This window comes from Desmodus rotundus, chromosome 1, assembly GCF_022682495.2.
Source record: "Desmodus rotundus isolate HL8 chromosome 1, HLdesRot8A.1, whole genome shotgun sequence".
Classification (NCBI taxonomy): Eukaryota; Metazoa; Chordata; class Mammalia; order Chiroptera; family Phyllostomidae; genus Desmodus; species Desmodus rotundus.
In genome coordinates this window covers 127,529,223-127,547,235 of record NC_071387.1, presented here as the reverse complement: position 1 = coordinate 127,547,235, position 18,013 = coordinate 127,529,223, and the positions used below count along the sequence as shown (strand labels likewise).

Below are 18,013 nucleotides of genomic sequence, written 5' to 3'. Positions count from 1 at the left end.
TTGTACAAGGCCAGCATTATCTTAATTCCAAAACCAGATAAAGACACAGCAAGGAAAGAAAATTATAGGCCAATATCCCCGATGAACATAGACACTAAAATCCTCAACAAAATATTAGCAAACTGAATACAGCAATGCTTCAAAAAGATCATACACTATGAACAAGTGTGATTTATTCTGGGAGCACAAGGTTGGTACAACATTTGCAAATCAATAAATGTGATTCACCATATAAACAAGATGGAGGACAAAAACCACATGATCATATCAATAGGTACAGAAAAAGCTTTTGATAAAATCCAGTATCCATTTAAGATCAAAACTCTCAGCAAAGTGGGAATGGAGGGAACATACCTAAACATAATAAACGTAATATGACAAACCAACTGCCAGCATCATACTCAATGGGAAAAATCTACAAGCGCTCCCCTTAAGATTGGGAACAAGACAGGGATGTCCGCTTTCACCTCTCTTATTCAACATAGTACTGGAAGTCCTAGCCATAGCAATCAGACAAGAAGAATAAAAGGCATCCAAATGGGAGAGGAAGAAGTAAAACTGTCTTTATTTGCAGATGACATGATACTGTACATAGAGAACCCCAAAGATTCTACCAAGAAACTATTAGAACTGATAAATGAATTCAGCAAAGTAGCAGAACACAAAATTAATATCCAGAAATCAGTTGCATTTTTATATGCCAATAATGAACTAAAAGAAAGGGAAATTAAAAAAAAAAATCCCATTCACAATTGCTTCACAAAGAATAAAATACATAGGAATAAACCTAGTCCTGTACATGGAAAATTACAAGACAGTGAAGAAAGAAATTGAAGAAGATACAAATAAGCAGAAGCACACACCACGTTCATAGATAGAAGGATTAACATATTAAAATGTTCATACTACCAAAAGCAATCTATAGATTCAAAACAATTCCTATCAATATTCCAATGGTGTATTTCACAGAACTAGAACAAATATTTCAAAAATTTATATGGAACCACAAAAGGCCCTATAAAGCAATAGCAATCCTGAGAAAGAATAAATTTGGAGGAATCATGCTACCTAATATCAAACTATTACAAGGCCATAGTAATCAAAACAGCATGGTACTGGCATAAAAACAGACATATAGATATATGGAACAGAATAGAGAGCCCAGAAATAAACCCACACCTTTATAGTCAATTAGTATTTGGCAGAGGAAGCAAGCACATACAATGGGGTAAAGATAGTTTATTCAATAAATGGTGTTGGGAAAATTGGACAGAGATGTGCAGAAAAATGAAACTAGACTACCTTCTTACACCACGCACAAGAATGAATTCAAAATCGATTAAAGACTTAAATATTAGATCCAAAATCATAAAAATCCTAGAAGAAAACATAAGCAGCAAAATCTCAGATATTGCTTGTAGAAATATTTTATCAGACATATCTCCTCAGGCAAAGGAAACAAAGGAAACAAATTAAAAAATGGGACTACACCAAACATTACATGCACAGCAAAGGAAAACATCAACAAAATAAAAAGCCAATCCACAGAATGGGAGAACACATTCACTGATACATCTGATGAGGGGTTAATAACAAAAATTTATGAAGTACTTACAAAACTCAACACCAAAAAAACAAACCCAATTAAAAAATGGGCAAAGGAACTGAATAGATACTTGTCCAAAGAGGACATACAGATGGCCAATAGACATTTTGAAAGATGCCCAATGTCACTAATCATCAGAGAAATGGAAATTAAAATCACAGTGAGATACCATCTCACACTTGTCAGAATGACTGTCATCAATAAATCAACAAACAACAAGTGCTGATGAAGATGTGGAGAAAAGGGAACACTTTTTGTAATGTTGGTGGGAATGCAGATTGGTACAGCCACTGTACCAATGGAACATACTGTGGAAAGCAGTATGGAGATCCCTCAAAAAATTAAAAATGGATCCGCCTTTTGACCCAGCAATCCCACTTCTGGGAATATGTCTGAAAGAACCCAAGACACTAATTCAAAAGAACATGAGCACCCCTATGTTCATTGCAGCATTATTTACAATTGCCTAGATATGGAAGCAGCCCAAGTGTCCATCAGTCATTGAGTGGATAAAACAACTATAGGATATTTACATAATAGAATACTACTAGCCCATAAAAAGGAAGAATTTTTTACCCTTTGCAACGTATGGATGAACCTGTAGAACAATAAACCAATCAGATAAAGAAAAATACCATATGATTTCACTCACATGTGGAATCTAATGAACAAACTAAACTAACAAGAAAAATAAAGACAGATTCATACATAGAGAGCAGGATGACAGCTAAGGGGGGAGGAGGTGAGTGGGTGGAGGGATTGAGCAAAAAGGAAAAAGGGCTCATGGACAATAGTATAGTGATTGCTGGGGACTTGGGGGTTATTAGGGGACTAAATGGTAATGGAAAAAATACAATAAAGATTAAATTTAAAAAATAAAGACTAAAAAATTATTTAAAAAATGTTTTAGATATGGTTCTAGTACTCTAAGTCTTCAAGTCTTTCCTGTTGAAATGATCTTATAAAGAAAAGAATATCCCAAATCAATAGCTCAATTAAAAATACTTCCCTGGATCAGAGGAAGCAGGGAGTGGCATGTTATTTCAATAAGCACAGTGATGGGAAGGAATCCAGTTTTTTCTTGGGACCAAGGAGTTGCCGGACATTGCCACCCAAAGCCTCTTTTCACTGAATAATAGTCCTGTTTGTGAGGTTCAAAATCTCACTCAGGAAAATAAAATGGGAGAAAAATGGCAACAATTGTCTCTGAAATTTCCTTGACACAAACATTCCAGGTCTGGCAAAGGGCAACCCACTTGTAGTTCTGCCTGACAAAAGAGTGCCATGCTGGCCCCCGGTGCGCCTGTGCACAAGCATTTGCCCACCATACAGTGGTCACACGCCTACCACCTCCACGCTGGGTTTCCCATGCTACACCATGGATCCGTTCCACTTCTCACTGTTCTTCTCCTCACCGACTTTCTCTCTTTCCCGCCATACCCCCACCTCTTTCGAAAGGACTTAATTCCTGTAACACTTTCATAGGGAGAAAGAGCTTTACTTGGCGACTCTTGGTTTGCAGGATCGTTGGTGAACAATCAGTCTGTCTGGCAGGAAGGTACGCCCGCAAATATTACAGGCAACCAACTGGCTCTGGGCGCTTGTCCAAGCAGCTTCATTTAAGGCATCGAGATCATAGAAACCTTTGGCTGGAACGTTAAAGAAAAAAAAAAAAAGGAAAAGAAAATGGTAAAATGGATCAGTTTTCATTGGGGAGAACCATATTCTACTTTTTATGGAAAATATTTTCAGGAAATACCTGTTGACTGAGGCTTTTAAACAAATCATATTACTTTGGCCAAAAAAAAAAAAATAGTTCTGTTCACTCAAGGGTTGAGTAGAGTTAGCTATGAACCAGAGGCTTTTCACTCGGATTTTAAAAAGGGAAAGGCATTGTTTTATGTGTTATGATATGCATTCTTTACTAATTATTAACATCTTTGCTTACACATTGTTATCTTGCAAATATAACTTTTGGCCTTCTTTCAGTTGACTCTAAATATAAACTTACAAAGGAAAAAGAACGTGTATTTGTATTTTCCTCTTCCGTAATCCTTCAGTGGAATGTTTTTAGAGGCCAAAACTGACAGTTGAGAGTGAATTTAAGATAAATTACATCATAAAAATTTATCATCTTTTTAAGGCCATAAACTCAGAGATTCTTTAAGTAATTAAAGTGAAGAATGCAAACAGAATAGTCAATCTGACGAAAAGAAGTGCCCTTAGGAAAACAACAGAGACAGCTGAAAGATGTATAATCTTCATTGGCAGAGCACAGGAAAAAAGGCATATGGCTTTATTTTAGAGAAACAGTGTGGGATTTAGCTTTAATGAACCTTATTTAAATAGAATGACTTTAGTACATTAAATCAACTTTGTCTTAGAATCTCCCAAGATAGGCCCTCCAAAGTGTAGCCAGGCACTCAAAAAATATACAACATGGTTTTTTTTTTAATTTTTACTTTTATCATTTTACAGAGCATATATTTCGTCATTGAAGCCCAGGCAATTCTCATGAGCTCTGTCTAATGGTTCACACAACCTTAGCAAACCTCAGATTCCTTAGCATGCCTACTTCAAATATTCTGCCTGCCCCCAAGGAAAATTAAACCCCAGCGAACCTAGTATTTCTCCCTTGGATAAAGCAAGTATCGCTTTCTGCATAGGATATGAAAGCATAGTTTATGTGCTTTGAAAACTGTTGCAAAAATAATGGCACTGACTTTCTTCTGACTCATAAGCTTTAATATGGACTAAAACCTTCAGAATATTCATCGATTCTCACTTTAAGACGATTCCTCACATCACTAAAAGTGTTGGCATAGGTCTCTGACTTTGGATATGAATGAAGGGTTGTTTGAACTCTATGACTACATTAAGTCCATGGGGTGGAAGTGGTAATGGCAATGATTTTGGCCTAGAGATGAAGGACATCTTCAGAAGTAAAAATAACCCGAGGCCAAGAGGAAAATTATAGGGGGTGCAGTTATAGGACCTACCTTTCCCATCTGTTGGCAATAACAGAAGAATGAACCCAACAGGGTTTTCAAAGTAGTCATTTCTTTCACCTCTTACAGACTTGTGATAATTATGCTCAAGCAGAGAAAGGGGTTAAGATGAGAAGGGAAGGAAATGCATTTTTGATACCAAATGCGAATTGGTAGGGAAGAGTCTCAATGAGGTAAACAATCTCTTTGTAGATAAACATTTTAATTTCAATAAATGGATGTTTTTCATCTTGAGCTCTTTTCACACCTGTATTCAGAGTCCTCCTCTTAGCAAGACCTGAATTCTAGAAGCATCTAGAACTTCATTATGACAATCTAAATTCCATTCTGTGAGTTGTTAAAAACTCTCTTTGGGTCACATCTCTAATAAGAGCGCTTTGGACTAAATGATACTAAATAACCTCCAAGGTGCCCTCCAGTTCTGCAAATCTATGGCTACATAAGGAGAATGAATGAATTGAATGAAACTCCTCTTAAAACCAAAATGATATCCCTTTGAGGATAATTAGGGGATCAAATGAGAAAATGACAACCATACAAACAAGAAAGTCAGAGCTTGTACGGCAAATAATATCCTAGGAACTACTTTATTTTCATATCCTAAGTGAATATGCCTAAGTCTCTAACAAGGCCACACGTGGTCATTCATGGAGTTCCAGTTTCATTTGGCCTGTGCATTGCTCGATAAAGTACTGATGGCAAAATTTTAAAAACCTGGACATTTCATATAGATGTCTACATTTCCAATTCATTTGTATTTTTGAAAGGTATGACCACACTGTGCGAAATTTCTCAATGATGACACCAGCTGAAACTGGGAGCAGCTGTCTACTTTAGAGGGAGCTGGTGCTGTGCAGGACCACAGTCTTCATGTCCCCTTTTCATACATGGAGCAAGTTATTCAGTTTTGAAACCTGACTTGTGGGCCCTGTAAGCATTCAAATTTGGTGCCCCCATTCTACAAACTCTAAGATGCATTTATATTTGAAAATATGTCACCAGATATCAATGTTTGATAATATATGAAAGTAAATTTGAGACATATTTAAATTCCAGTGGGTCCTCCCCTTGCACAATTTTGCCAGGATGTGGTATCTTTATATCTTGGCATCTGAGGAGAAGAACACTTTGGGCAGGCATTCCAAAACCATTTTTCCTATTCAGCTGTAGGCAACACAGTAAATATTATTGATTTCAGTTGTGTGAATAAGAGAGAAAAGATTATCTCTGCTCATAAGTGTAGAGAGAAAAGTCTCTCCTTATGCATTCAAGCCTTTTCATCCAAAAACTTACCACTGATGGTCCTGACTTCAGGCTTCTTAGGTTCTGGTCTCCTTAACTCTTTAGGCAACAAGTTGTTTTCATTGTGCCATTTTTTCAGACATTGCGGCTCATGGATGGCAATAGATTTTGTTCCATATTCACGACCACAAATGTAGCAAATGATTGTTGGTGGACGCCTAATCATTTTCGGCTGCAAATAATAGAAAATATCTGTTGGATAAACTTGAGAAAATTATACAGGGTCTGGCAGAAAGCAGTGTCTGCTTGAGTGTGGTTGGTAGGGTATGTGAATGTCTCACACGCAGCAGACGGCAATTTGAACATTTCGCCTAAAGTGTCATATGGCGTGCTTGAGTGTGTATTGTTATGTTACAGAATTGCATGCTTATGATTTTGTAATAAAAGATTTTGTAACATAAAGGGGCATTACTTATGCTGGACCCTATATTTCAAAAATTTAACTTTTGAATTAGCTATAAAATAAGTGTTTTTTAAAATTTCCAAAGAGTCTGGTGAAGTTAAGAGAACTTTTGGGAAATTAAGAGAACTAAGTTATGTTATATGAATGATTGGAGCTGGGTGAGGCTGTGGGTTTGTGAGGAGGATAGGAAATAAAGATGAGCTAGCCAGAATTCTATTTATTGGCACTTTATAAAATATATTTTTTCATTTAATAAATATTGATTGATTGTCTTCTGACTATTCTCCATGATGGGAGAATACAATGATAAATCAGGTATGAATCATCCTCTCAAAAATGTCAGGCTCCAATATACCAATATGTCTGAGAAATAAAGAAATAAGTGTCAATGGAGAGTTTATAACAGTGTTATTCCTGCCCACATTCCCTCATATAAACAAATTTCTACAGCAAGCTCCTCCAATTTTCTGCCATTTTTGACCTGGAGTAGCCTCCACCCACAGGCAGAATAGCTAAACAATTACAGATGGAAGCTGGTGGATAAATACCCACCCACCTTCCTCCCTAAGACTGCTTGCACACTGTCTTCTAGAAGTCCCCACTGGGACTGCACAACAATTGTCCATGAACACACTGTATAAGCTTCCTCCTTTTCCCCATCTCTCCTGCCACTACTTTCTGGGGTTTTCTGGAATCACCTCCCAAATGTACTACTTGAACTCAAATCCTTCTCTTAGCATTTGTTTCCGAGAGAATAAAATCTAAGACGAGTTAAAGATAAAGGCACTAGGGAGTCCCTGCTTCTGATATTGAAAGTTATAAGAAACATTGCTTCCATATAAACAATGAGAACAAACCAGATAACCTACAGAATAATAATTTTTGAGCCCATTGGAGATTCTAAATTGCAAGGTAAGTTAATAAATGAAAAGGACTGCCCAAGTTTGATGGTGAATCAGCAGAACCAAGAGAAGAGCTCCCATACTCCAACTTTACATTCGTATGGGAAGAATTGGTCTGTCTTATAAACGGGCAGGACAGCTGACGGGGAACCCCTCTCTCTCACCCACCAGGTCTTACACTCAGTAAGAGGAGGTGACTGGCTAACATTGGAGACAGGCAGGAGCATTGAGAGAGACCATTACCTAGTCAGAAACATAGGGCCTGCCCCAATCTGAGGGTAGAGGTATAGAATTAGGTTTTACGCCAAGTCCCAGATAAGAGCGGTCTACTTTTGGGGTGACAATAAGAGGGACTCCCTCTCTGCTACAGGCAGGTATGCTCCCACCAGAGTCTAAGGGTGCAGCAGGAGAACTGGGAGGAGCCCTTTGGCTCCAGGCCTTACACTAAGTACAAGGCAGGGGCAGTTTGCCACTGGGGGAATTTAAAGGCTGTAATCCGTTGAACATAACTAAAGCAAAGATAAGTTCCAAACCTTCCTAAATTATAGACTACATTGGCACAACCGCTTATACTCACAGCCTGACAGAAGAGGCATTTCTGGGCACAAGTATAATTTATCTCAGAATCTTACAATGTCCAGTATTCAGTCAAAATTGTAAAGCGTGCCCATGCTACACGCGCGCGCACACACAGAGAAATTAGGACCTATGATCGTCGGATCTTAATTGTACCCACTCCAAGGTATGGCCTAGATATTGGGATTATCAGAGTAAATTATTTTTATTTTTATTTATTTTTAAAGTAATTATTAAAAATAATTGTAATAAAGGGTTACAATTATTTTGAAAGGATCTATGTTAAAGGATCTAGAGGAAAAGCCAGACAGCATGCATAAATATATGGAAAATTAAAACTGAGAGATAAAGAACAAGTAAAAATTATTCAAGACAACCAAAATAATAGGAAATTGTTAATCTGGAGAATAAGCTATAATTGCACTTCAAGAAAGTTAGTTTGGTTGTTATGTGTCTAAATGGGCTTGCAGGGCAGCATGTCTCTGGCAGCTTGAGCATTCATGGCTCTGGGCTACGGGAAGCACGGGTGCAAGAGAACCGATGTTTTATTCTAGGTAACAAGGAATATGGTGGTGACTGACTGAAAGGGGAAAATCAAGAAAGACAGGTTGGAGGAGAAAAATAATAGAACCTGTTCTGGACCTGTTGCATTTGACATGTCAGTAGAATTTAAATGTGAATAAATCCAGGCTAAACAGGAAATAGAGGCCTGTAATTCAGGGTTAATGTGCTTCAGAGGTATTAAGACAGAAAAGACATGAAAACCATGAAAATTCCAGAAAAGGATAGAGACTGCTTGAGGAAAAATTCTTGAGAGAGTATCGGCAATAAGGAGATTGGGCCAGGAAACTGCAGTTTACAGAGATAAAGGTCCCAGTTTGCATTTAAAGAAACAGGGAATGGAAACAAAAGACTCCATTCAGAATTCTGGAAACACTTCTGGTTTCTAGAAAGACATCTCAAAAGTTAATTTGTCAAATGCTACAGAGAAGATTGGCAGTTGAAAAAGATCGTTAGAGTTGGTTACCAATAGGTTATAAGCCAGTGAGTTTCAGTTGTTTAGTTCCAATGGGGAAGTAAGGATAAAAACCAGTGTTAGGAGTTAAACATCAGGTCAAGGAACAGATGAATACACGTCCAAAAAAGCTTGCAGAGAGGACATTTGAGTAACAAAGAAAGATTTGTTTTGATATTGTTTTTAGGGTAGGAGTACCTTTGGTAGAAAGAGAGACTGCAGGCCTAAGAGAAAAGCAATGATTAATTTTACAAAGCCCTCAGAGGAAGCAGGAGGAGATGTAATCAAAGGTGTAGTTGTGGATGTTGGCCTCTGAGGAAGGGGAAGAAAGAGGACATAGACGAAGTTAGAGAAAAGCTGTAGAGAAGGGAGGCGCTGGTGGAGCTCACATAAGATGAACTTAGTCTTTGATGGATGAGGAAGAGTGATCTTCAGAGAATAAAGAGATTCAAATTCTGGGAAATAGAAGAGTGACAAATACCGGGGTTAGGCAGCACTGCAAAGAATGCAATAGTGATTCAATGGGGGGAGAACACTCACCTCATAATGGGAAAGACCCAGTTAGGTTGAGTGGCAAGAAATTTTAGTGGTATCAAATGACCTTTTCCAGTATGTTCTTAAGTAGCACGGAGTGGCATGAAAGCAGAAACTAAGCTGGTGGTGGGGTCTTTGGTGAAATACAACAAGTGTGTGTGTTTGTTTTAGAACCAGCCTGCTTTTAACTAAGATATTGGAGGTTACACCTGCAGTGGACAGAGACAGAGGAAGAATAAAATCAGATTTAGCACATATATGATTTCTGTAGAGCCAAGCAGAAATAACATATTCTAGAGGGACAAATCCACAATTAACATAGACCAAACAAAATGCAAAATAGAGTTATTTACTTGAGGATCTAAGTTTTTTTTTAAAGCACATTCTTTTTAGTAGACTATTTTTATTGTTATTCTGTACTAAATTATGGCAGCAGACTGCATTCATATACATAACTAAGTAGTTGTTCATCCTTTCTTGTTATTAGCCATGTAGCTTCTAACATCTAAAAGGTGACTTAAAAATATTAAGGGAATTCAAGACCTAGGAGAAAGGATAAAACAGAAGCAATGATTTTGAAAATATACAAAAGTTCTTTACTATGTTTTACGTGTTTATTTCCTTGAAAGATTAATTAAATGCAGGGGGGGTTTTAGCTTAAAAATGAAACGGGTTTTTTTTTTTTTGCTTTGAGAAGAATGAATTTATTAAAATTCCATATGGAAAGTATGAACCAAATCCTGTATTTAACCAAGCATATAAGGAAAATAAATGGCGGGGTCATAAATGAAGAATGTCACATTGTCAGAGGTTTCTTTTGGAAGGAAAAATTAGAAGAAAACAGGCAGACAGAGGCCAGAAGACATGCACAAAATAACTTAAAGGGATGTGGGAGAAAATTAATACCATAAAAAGGCTAAGATGTTCTATATTATATTTTCCAGAGCATGCCGCGTGCTCTGTATTTGTGGTTGAACTGCAGTTGAACCTGCAACATACTCCATATTCTCAGGTTTTGAACATCTCACTTCTAAGCCGTGTTCTGGGGAAGTGCAAGCCACCCAGACACAGCTGAAGAGAAAAATGCATCCCTGTGGGTCTGAATGGAGATAAGAGACCCTCTTTTAGTTTTCATTAATTTCAGGATTGTCAGTCAGAAACTTCCAGGGAAAGTGGAATAATCGCCAACTTGTGGTTATTGCCGGTACCCCAGCTGCCAAGATTTTACCCTTCAGCCTCTTCGTCCAGTTTTCAGATGGAAGTGGGTGTGTGGGGGATGGGGAAGAACAGGAAGAGGAGAGCGTAGCCCTGGCAGAAAGGGCAGAGGACTTGCTTGGCTCATGTGCTACCATGGCGCAGCCTAACAGAGCAAGGCAGAGGCCAGGGAAGGCTTCCCATGGGGCCTGTTTACATGGGGCCTTTCCAGGGCCTGCCAATCCCAGGAAAGCGTAACCAAAGGAAGGCCCAGGGGAAATCGGTAAGTCTAAAGAGCAAAAGATCCCATCAACAGTTTTCCTGTCAACATTTCAGATGTTTTGGGAGAGAGGCACTACTTGTTTAACATCTAAGTAAAATATTTTTAAAAACTTCATCTCCAAATCTACGTAAGTGCTATTTCAGGTGTAAATTGTTTCATGGGATGGGGGAGACCACATGCACCTCCACACGAAGTTTATTAGGGATCATCACAATTTTGCCTTTATTCTTCCAGTTTCCTGGGAAAGTCTACTTAGGTTGGATGCAGACAGAGGCGCTGGACACTTCAGGGAAAGCTTTCATGTGTGTACTTCTTTTAACTTGAATCCACTCACTTTCATATGTTTTCAATCATTTTGCTGGCCACTATTAGAATTATCATTTTATTTTCCAGGCAGAACTTTTTTTCTTTTTATTAACGTCTTTTGTGTGTCAGGAACACTTCATGTTCAATCTTTGAGGCCAGGACTGTGCGATGCAAAGGGAAGTGAGCATTAACAACTTTTCTCCTACTCAGTGTAGATGACCCGTCATCCATCCGTTCACTTTTACAATTTAAAACCAATAGCTACAATGCCACCATTAAAGCAAGAGGGAAAGAATACGGACCAAGAAAAGAGAGTGGTTTGTTGGACGACCTTAAGAGAGGTATCGCTGGAAGAAAAATGCAGGTAGTTTCATAACACTAGACTAGGATGCCCATTTCAAATAGCTTCAAATAGCTGTCAGTGACCTCCCTGATAGCTCAGGCTGAAGGAAGCCACAGCAAACCACACGACTCAATAGCAAACAGAGCTTATAAAGGAAGTCCAACAACTGGTTGGAAGAAAAAATATTTCTAACCTTAAATATTATTGCATGGATCTTAAAAGAGATACTAAAACTAAAGTGAAAGTCATTACTAGCAGTTTTACAAAAGATCAGAAACCCTCCACATCTGGTCACTTCTTATATTAATCCCACAATAAATCCGAAGCAGTAATAGTGTGAAATTATAGTTGTGTAATATTATTTACTGGAGAACATGACTCAAGGATGTAGCTTTTTGAGGATTTGAAGCGAAATAGATATTAGAAGTGATAATTATGGGCAAGAGGTCTTTGAGAATGTAATGATTGCTATGACCAGCTCCCCAGGAAAATACACATGTATACGGAATTATGGATATAATTTTAAATGATTGAGGGACTCAGTAAAACTCACCCATTAACCCCAGGAAGTGAGCTGTTGGGCCTTTAGTCCGAGCCAAAGTTTTTTTCCAAATAGATGCTCCTTTGTATAAGGAGCCATTTGGCACCATTTAAAAGCCTCAGAAGGCACTGACCTGAAGCACGCAGGAACTTATGAAATACACCACTTTTGGCTTTAGGGTAATCTTAAGTCTTACTTTGCCTAAAACAGTCTCTATTACACCCATTGCCATTTATTCTCTAATTGCCTCTGTTTAGTCAATAAATTATATAGTCACTCTACTTCCAACTCATTTTGAAAATCATCAGTTAATATAAAATATAAGCAATCAAAAGACAAACCAACAAAAAGCTCAGAAATACTGAAGCTGTAACTGTAAGACGGCCAATGAATTCTTTTAAATATAGAACAAGGTGAAATGACTACAGAAATTATGATTTGATTAGAGAAGAGTATATAAAAGAAATACACCTTGACAAATAAAAATGCTTATAAAAATTGGCAAGGGAAGGAGAGGAACAAAGATTTTAATGATGCTAAATTCTTCAGACTTTTCATGCCAGTCAATTAAAACAGTGTAAAACTAAAACATGGAGTTAAAAATTTTCAAATTCTTTAATAACTTATCTTTGTTTTTAACTTTAGTGGGTCTTTTAAAAACCAATAGAGCAGGATGACAGCTATGGGGGAAGGGAGGTGGGGGGTGGAAGGATGGAGCAAAAAGGAAAAAGGACTCAGGGACATGGACAACAGTGTGGTGATGGCTGGGGGAGGGAGTATAGGGGGACTGAATGGTAGTGGAGAAAAATACAATCAAGATTAAATCAAAATAAAATAAAGTAAAATACCCCCCAAAACCAAAAACTAATATTCTTTTAGTGAAGAAATATATTTCTGAAATTTTGCAATATCATCAATTATACATTATTTTCTTTTTGTCAAATTCAAGTAAAATTAAATATAATCTCTATTAATAATAACTTGGATATGATGATCTCACTTCTATGAAAAAATCTGCATGTATTATTAATTTATATATGTTTCTATACATAGAGATGTGTCTGGAATGATATTCACTGAGATCCAACTAATTTGGGGATAAGTTTAATAGTTTCCTAGTGGCTTGAATTTTTATAATGAACCTGTGTCATTTTTACAGGAATAGTAAAATAATTTTTAAAAGTAAACTCCAGAGTCAAAACTTCAGCAGAAATCAGTCCTAAAAGAAAAAATCAAGTGGAGCCAAAGTAACTTCCTGAAAATTCCTTAAATAACTGATAAAAGATGATAGCAAAAGTTTTGTATATAATACAGTTTAATACTATAATTAATTAGTAATTGAAATTAGAAATAATATTAGGGATGAATCAGCTTTGTCTAGCATAAAATAAAAGTACAATGAAAAATGAGAATATCTGTAGTATTTTGAATTACACTATTCCAATATACTATTTTATTATGTCAACTGTGCATAGTTGAATACACATCAGTTAAATGTTTGTATGATACGACTCAACTGAAGTCCTACAGTTCGGCTCCATTACTTTGAAAAGCAGTAACAAGGGCCTGGAAAAATAATCTGAGGACAGGATTTAGCATGAGTCTGTTTCTACCATAAGATAACCTAAATATAGCTCATATAGATATTTTAATTTTATTCAGGCTTGTTTTCTTGGCTTGGTTGCATCAGTCAAAAGAAATAAATTCACAAATAACTAAACGGGACCATATGGTATTAGCCATCATGTATTGAAAGTGGCAGCCAGAAAGATAATGTGGGGGATGGCTGGAATGAACCATCCCTTGGGTTTTGCGTTGCCCGTTGTGGCTGGAGTGACAAATCACCATAAATTTTCAGCCTCCCACCTCCCCCGCCCCTCTGCACTGGACTATGCTCTGTGTAAACTTGGTCTCTCTGAAATGACACCAGGAATTTCTGTGGTTCTTCATAGCTACAGAATAAAGGCCAAATACTTTGTACTGACTTTATTCATGCCCAACCTTCGCCCCATGAAACAGGTCTGCCAGCCACACCAAACTCAGCTCCATTCCCCGAGCTAGAGGCCACAGGCCTAGGCTTCGCTGTCTCCATGACTGTATTCACGTGTTCCTTCCAGCACTGAACTCGAATATAGCACCTTCACCGTGCTGAAGGCTATGGGGAAGCCCAATCCTCAGCTTTCCTTAGTACTAAACACAAACACATAAACTACTAACTGGAACGTAAAATGTGTAAGTGCCACGACAGGGGGACAGAGTGCCATAGGAGGCAGGAGAAGGGCAAAAGGGAAGAGTTTTGACCAGAAACCAGTGAAGAGGGAGATATTTGATGCAGGTTTGTTGAATGCAGAGAACTGTACTGATGTGGAGAGGGCTCCCTCAAACAAACAATACCTACTCACAACTGCTGGGTAGTCCTGTAGGGTGTTAATGTAAAAGCTACAACGTGCATAGTGAAAAGACTGATCAGAGGAAGAGCGAAAGCAAGAATCAGCCATTCAACATCAGCCTGAAACAGGAGTGCTCAGGCCTCGGGAACACAGTCGATGGTGGCGCTTTTTCTATGTGTCTTCCCGCCTTTCCACCTTGGCCCTGGCCCCAGACTCCATCCTCCTGTCACTAGAAGCTAGCCATGGGTCAGTAACTGGGGAAAGAGTTGACAGTACTAGAAGTAAGTAGTTCCTATGTTAGGAGAGTTTCATTAAGCACATTGGGGTGCTGTGCGGCTGTGGGAGTCAGGCAGAGTGGGCAATGCACAAAGTCAGGTAAAGGGTCTTGATCTTGTGGAGACCTGATTGCAACGATAAGGACTTAATACCTATGAGACAGAATCAGATCAAGAAGTAAGCGGGGGGGGGGGGGGGGGGGCAATTCATAATTTTTTAAAAGATTTTATTTATTTTATTTTAGAGGGGAAAGGAAGGAGAAAGAGGAGGAGAGAAACATTAATGTGTAGTTGTCTCTCACGTGACCCCCACCCCCGCTGGGGACCTGACCTGGCCCATAATCCAGGTATGTGCCCTGACTGGGAATCGAACCGGCAACCCTTTTGGTTTGCTGGTCAGTGCTCAATCCACTGAGCCACACTAGCCAAAGCCACAATTTCCATATACTCAAACATCTTGATTCTTCCATTTTGAAGAAATACAAACTAGTTCTGCCTGCACTGAAAGAGACTGAAGAACTCTCAAATGATAATAACAACACTAATACAACTGGAAACACCAGGAATACATAAACAAAATGTAATGCTGCCATCCAAAGGACCACTACTCAGCAGTAAAAAAAAAAAAGAATTGCTGTTATTTGCACCAACATGGATGAAATTCAGTCATACACTGAACGAAGTCAGACACAAAAGAGTACATTACCACCTAATTCCATTTATATAAAATCCAAAAGAAGCTGCAATGATTAAAAATCAAATCAGGGATTGCCCGGAAGCTGGAGGTAGAAGGAAGAATAAAGGGGATAAGGAAGCTTTGGGGGTGGTGAAAACGTTCTGTATCTTGATTATGGTGGTGATATAACAGGTATATAAAACTGTCAAAACTTATTGAATTGAGTGTTTGATAGATGCAGTTTAGTGTCTGTATGTTATTCCTCAACACAGCAGGTCCAAAACCACTCATGCAGACTAGTTAGTGGAGGACTTTTGTATTGCCCTGTTCATGCAGTGCAGACAGTTCAAAGTCAGCTGACACACTGTCAGATAAATCCCAAAATTAAATAATGTATTTCAGGGTGGCTTTTGCCAGGAACTAGAGAATATTTTTAGGTGATCTATATTCTAAACCCTTTAGGTAGTCTCCCAAGAAATTTTCCAGCTGGAAAAAAAAATGGCAGAAAACTGAAAAAGAAAAAGAACTAAAGAAAACAAGAAAATGTTGTATTGAGGATTTTCCCCCAGGACATTAAAGCTTTTGCTAGAGAAAGTCCATGAGGCAGCAATGCCCTTCACATGCAATTCCCAGCAGAAAAGTCTGAGACTGGCGTGTCAGGGCCTGAGCCCTGCAGCAGAGGGGACAGATTCGAAAAGCAGGCCTGTGAGTCTGCGCCCGTGCGCACAGCATCTGGCCGGCCAGACGCATGCCTGACAGCAGTTTCTCATCTTTCCGTAAAAGGAACTTCAAGGTCCCTTAGCATGGGAGTGTGTGTGTGTGTGCACAAAAGGCCTAAAAGGTCAGTCATTTTCTTCAGTTGATTTCAGAAATATCAAAAGTCTCCCCTTGCTTCAAACAATTCATTCCTTTACGTTTTCCTTTACTTTGTTCTTGACCTTCCTCCTACCCAAAATTATCATCTTTAGGCTCATTCCCCTCAGGAAGAAAGAGCTGAGAGCTTTGGCCCTAGAAGGCCACAAGTACAATTACATATCTGCTACCACCAGGGAGCAGAGGAAGCTCCCACCTCCGCTCGCTCGCTGGGAGGCAGTCGTCGGCTGGATTTGTTCGCTGTCATTGACACAGTTGGCCTGTTCTTTGTGAGGGCCCATGTTAGTGGGCTGGGCTCAAGCAGCCAAGTCAAAACGTAATAGTGCCTTTTTTATTACCAAATATGCATGCAAATGAAATGCCTGGCTCTTTCCCCCAAGTAACATGTTTCACACATTACTCAGAAATGAACAAACAAAAAATGTAGAAAGTGTAATGGTCTCTCTCCCTCTTTCTCTTTTTTTAGTTTGCATCACAACAATTCCTGCATCAAGACAGCCATGTGCCCAGTGTTCATTTGGGGACATTTGTTAACCTAAGAGTCAAAGAGAAATCAAGGGACCCAAATGTGAGAAAGCATATTGCAAGGGACACAGTCCCTGCTGACTCAAACCATGACTGAGTAAATTAGATAAAGGTGCTCCACTTTAACACCCTTTCAAGCCATCTGGTCGTGATCTTTAATCTGTATGCTACAAGTCACAAGATGCAGTGTGAAAATGGTGGCCCTGGGAGAGAGACACATGCCAATCCTTACCCCGTCTCAGGACTCGACCTAGGACCAGCCCTATGCGTTAATGGCACTTTGTTTCTCAGACAAAGCATGACTGGTAACGAGCACAGTATGGCCACTCTGTAAATATCTGGGTTTAATCAGACATTTTTGAACTTCACAGAAGCCAATAAAGCAATGGGATTCCAAATTTGCATACTCAAGTTGCACTGAGAGCAGAAAGAACTGAGACATTTGCTGAAAACATAGCTGAGCGTGATTCGGGAGCTTGAGACCTGCACTGAATGGAAATGCATCTGGGGGAAAGGGCTGTCTCTCGGGACCGCTGCAGCCCAGATGTTGTTGCTCAGGAAGAATGATCTGCTTGCAGGCAATGTGCCAGGCACTGTGCTAGGCTCAGAACCGGGAATCGACCACAACAGGGGGAATAATCATGCTTAACTCACTGCCTTTATTTGGGAACTGTTTCTTACTTGTCCTCAGCTGTTGCTCTAGGACAGTAAGTCAGGCAGACAGATCCCTGTTTGGCATGCACAGAGCCCATTCCACCTGGAATCAGTCAAGAAGCAGGACAGGGTGTGAAAGGGACCTGCTGAGTGAAAGAAGTATTTTCTTGACTTCTCTGTTCATTGGTATGTTTGAACTCAGGCTGATTAGTTCTGAAAACTACTCTCCAGATGTGGAACTTCTCTAGGATCCTGGACTTTCTGTGGCCATGTAAAATTCTTAGAAGTTTTGGCTCCCAGAGGTCTGATCCATGAGAATAGCCTCACTGTTTTGGAGACTCCCACAGGTGAATCCAACTGGGGGTTGGCAGCTGGAGTGAGTTACCCTATGCTCAGGTATGAAGAGTGTGTGCCAGTGGTCCCTGCACACAATGACCACACAACTAAGTGGGTCCCTTCATGGGTCCCTTATGACCTAGGCTGTCCTCTTCAGAGCATCTCACCCAGTCTACACACCAGAACCCTCTCCCCTCTGCCTCACAGTCTGGGACATCAGGTGGTAAGTTAATGGGTCAACAGCCATTTCAGTCAACAGGCAGGCATGTTT

The 18,013-nt window shown here is 39.1% G+C and overlaps 1 protein-coding gene across 1 annotated transcript in view; it reads right to left on the bottom strand.

Annotated features, from left to right (window-relative positions):
• Positions 1-799: 799 nt before the first annotated feature.
• Positions 800-18,013, bottom strand: part of ZNF474 (zinc finger protein 474) — a 59,709-nt gene continuing 42,495 nt past the window's right edge. Inside the window, exons 3-4 of the mRNA XM_024571540.3 lie at positions 5,908-6,088; positions 800-3,255 (exon numbers count right to left, since the gene is read on the bottom strand). Of these exons, the coding sequence (XP_024427308.2) occupies positions 3,104-3,255; positions 5,908-6,088 (333 nt within the window). The 3' untranslated portion in view covers positions 800-3,103. The remainder of the gene's footprint in view (positions 3,256-5,907; positions 6,089-18,013) is intronic.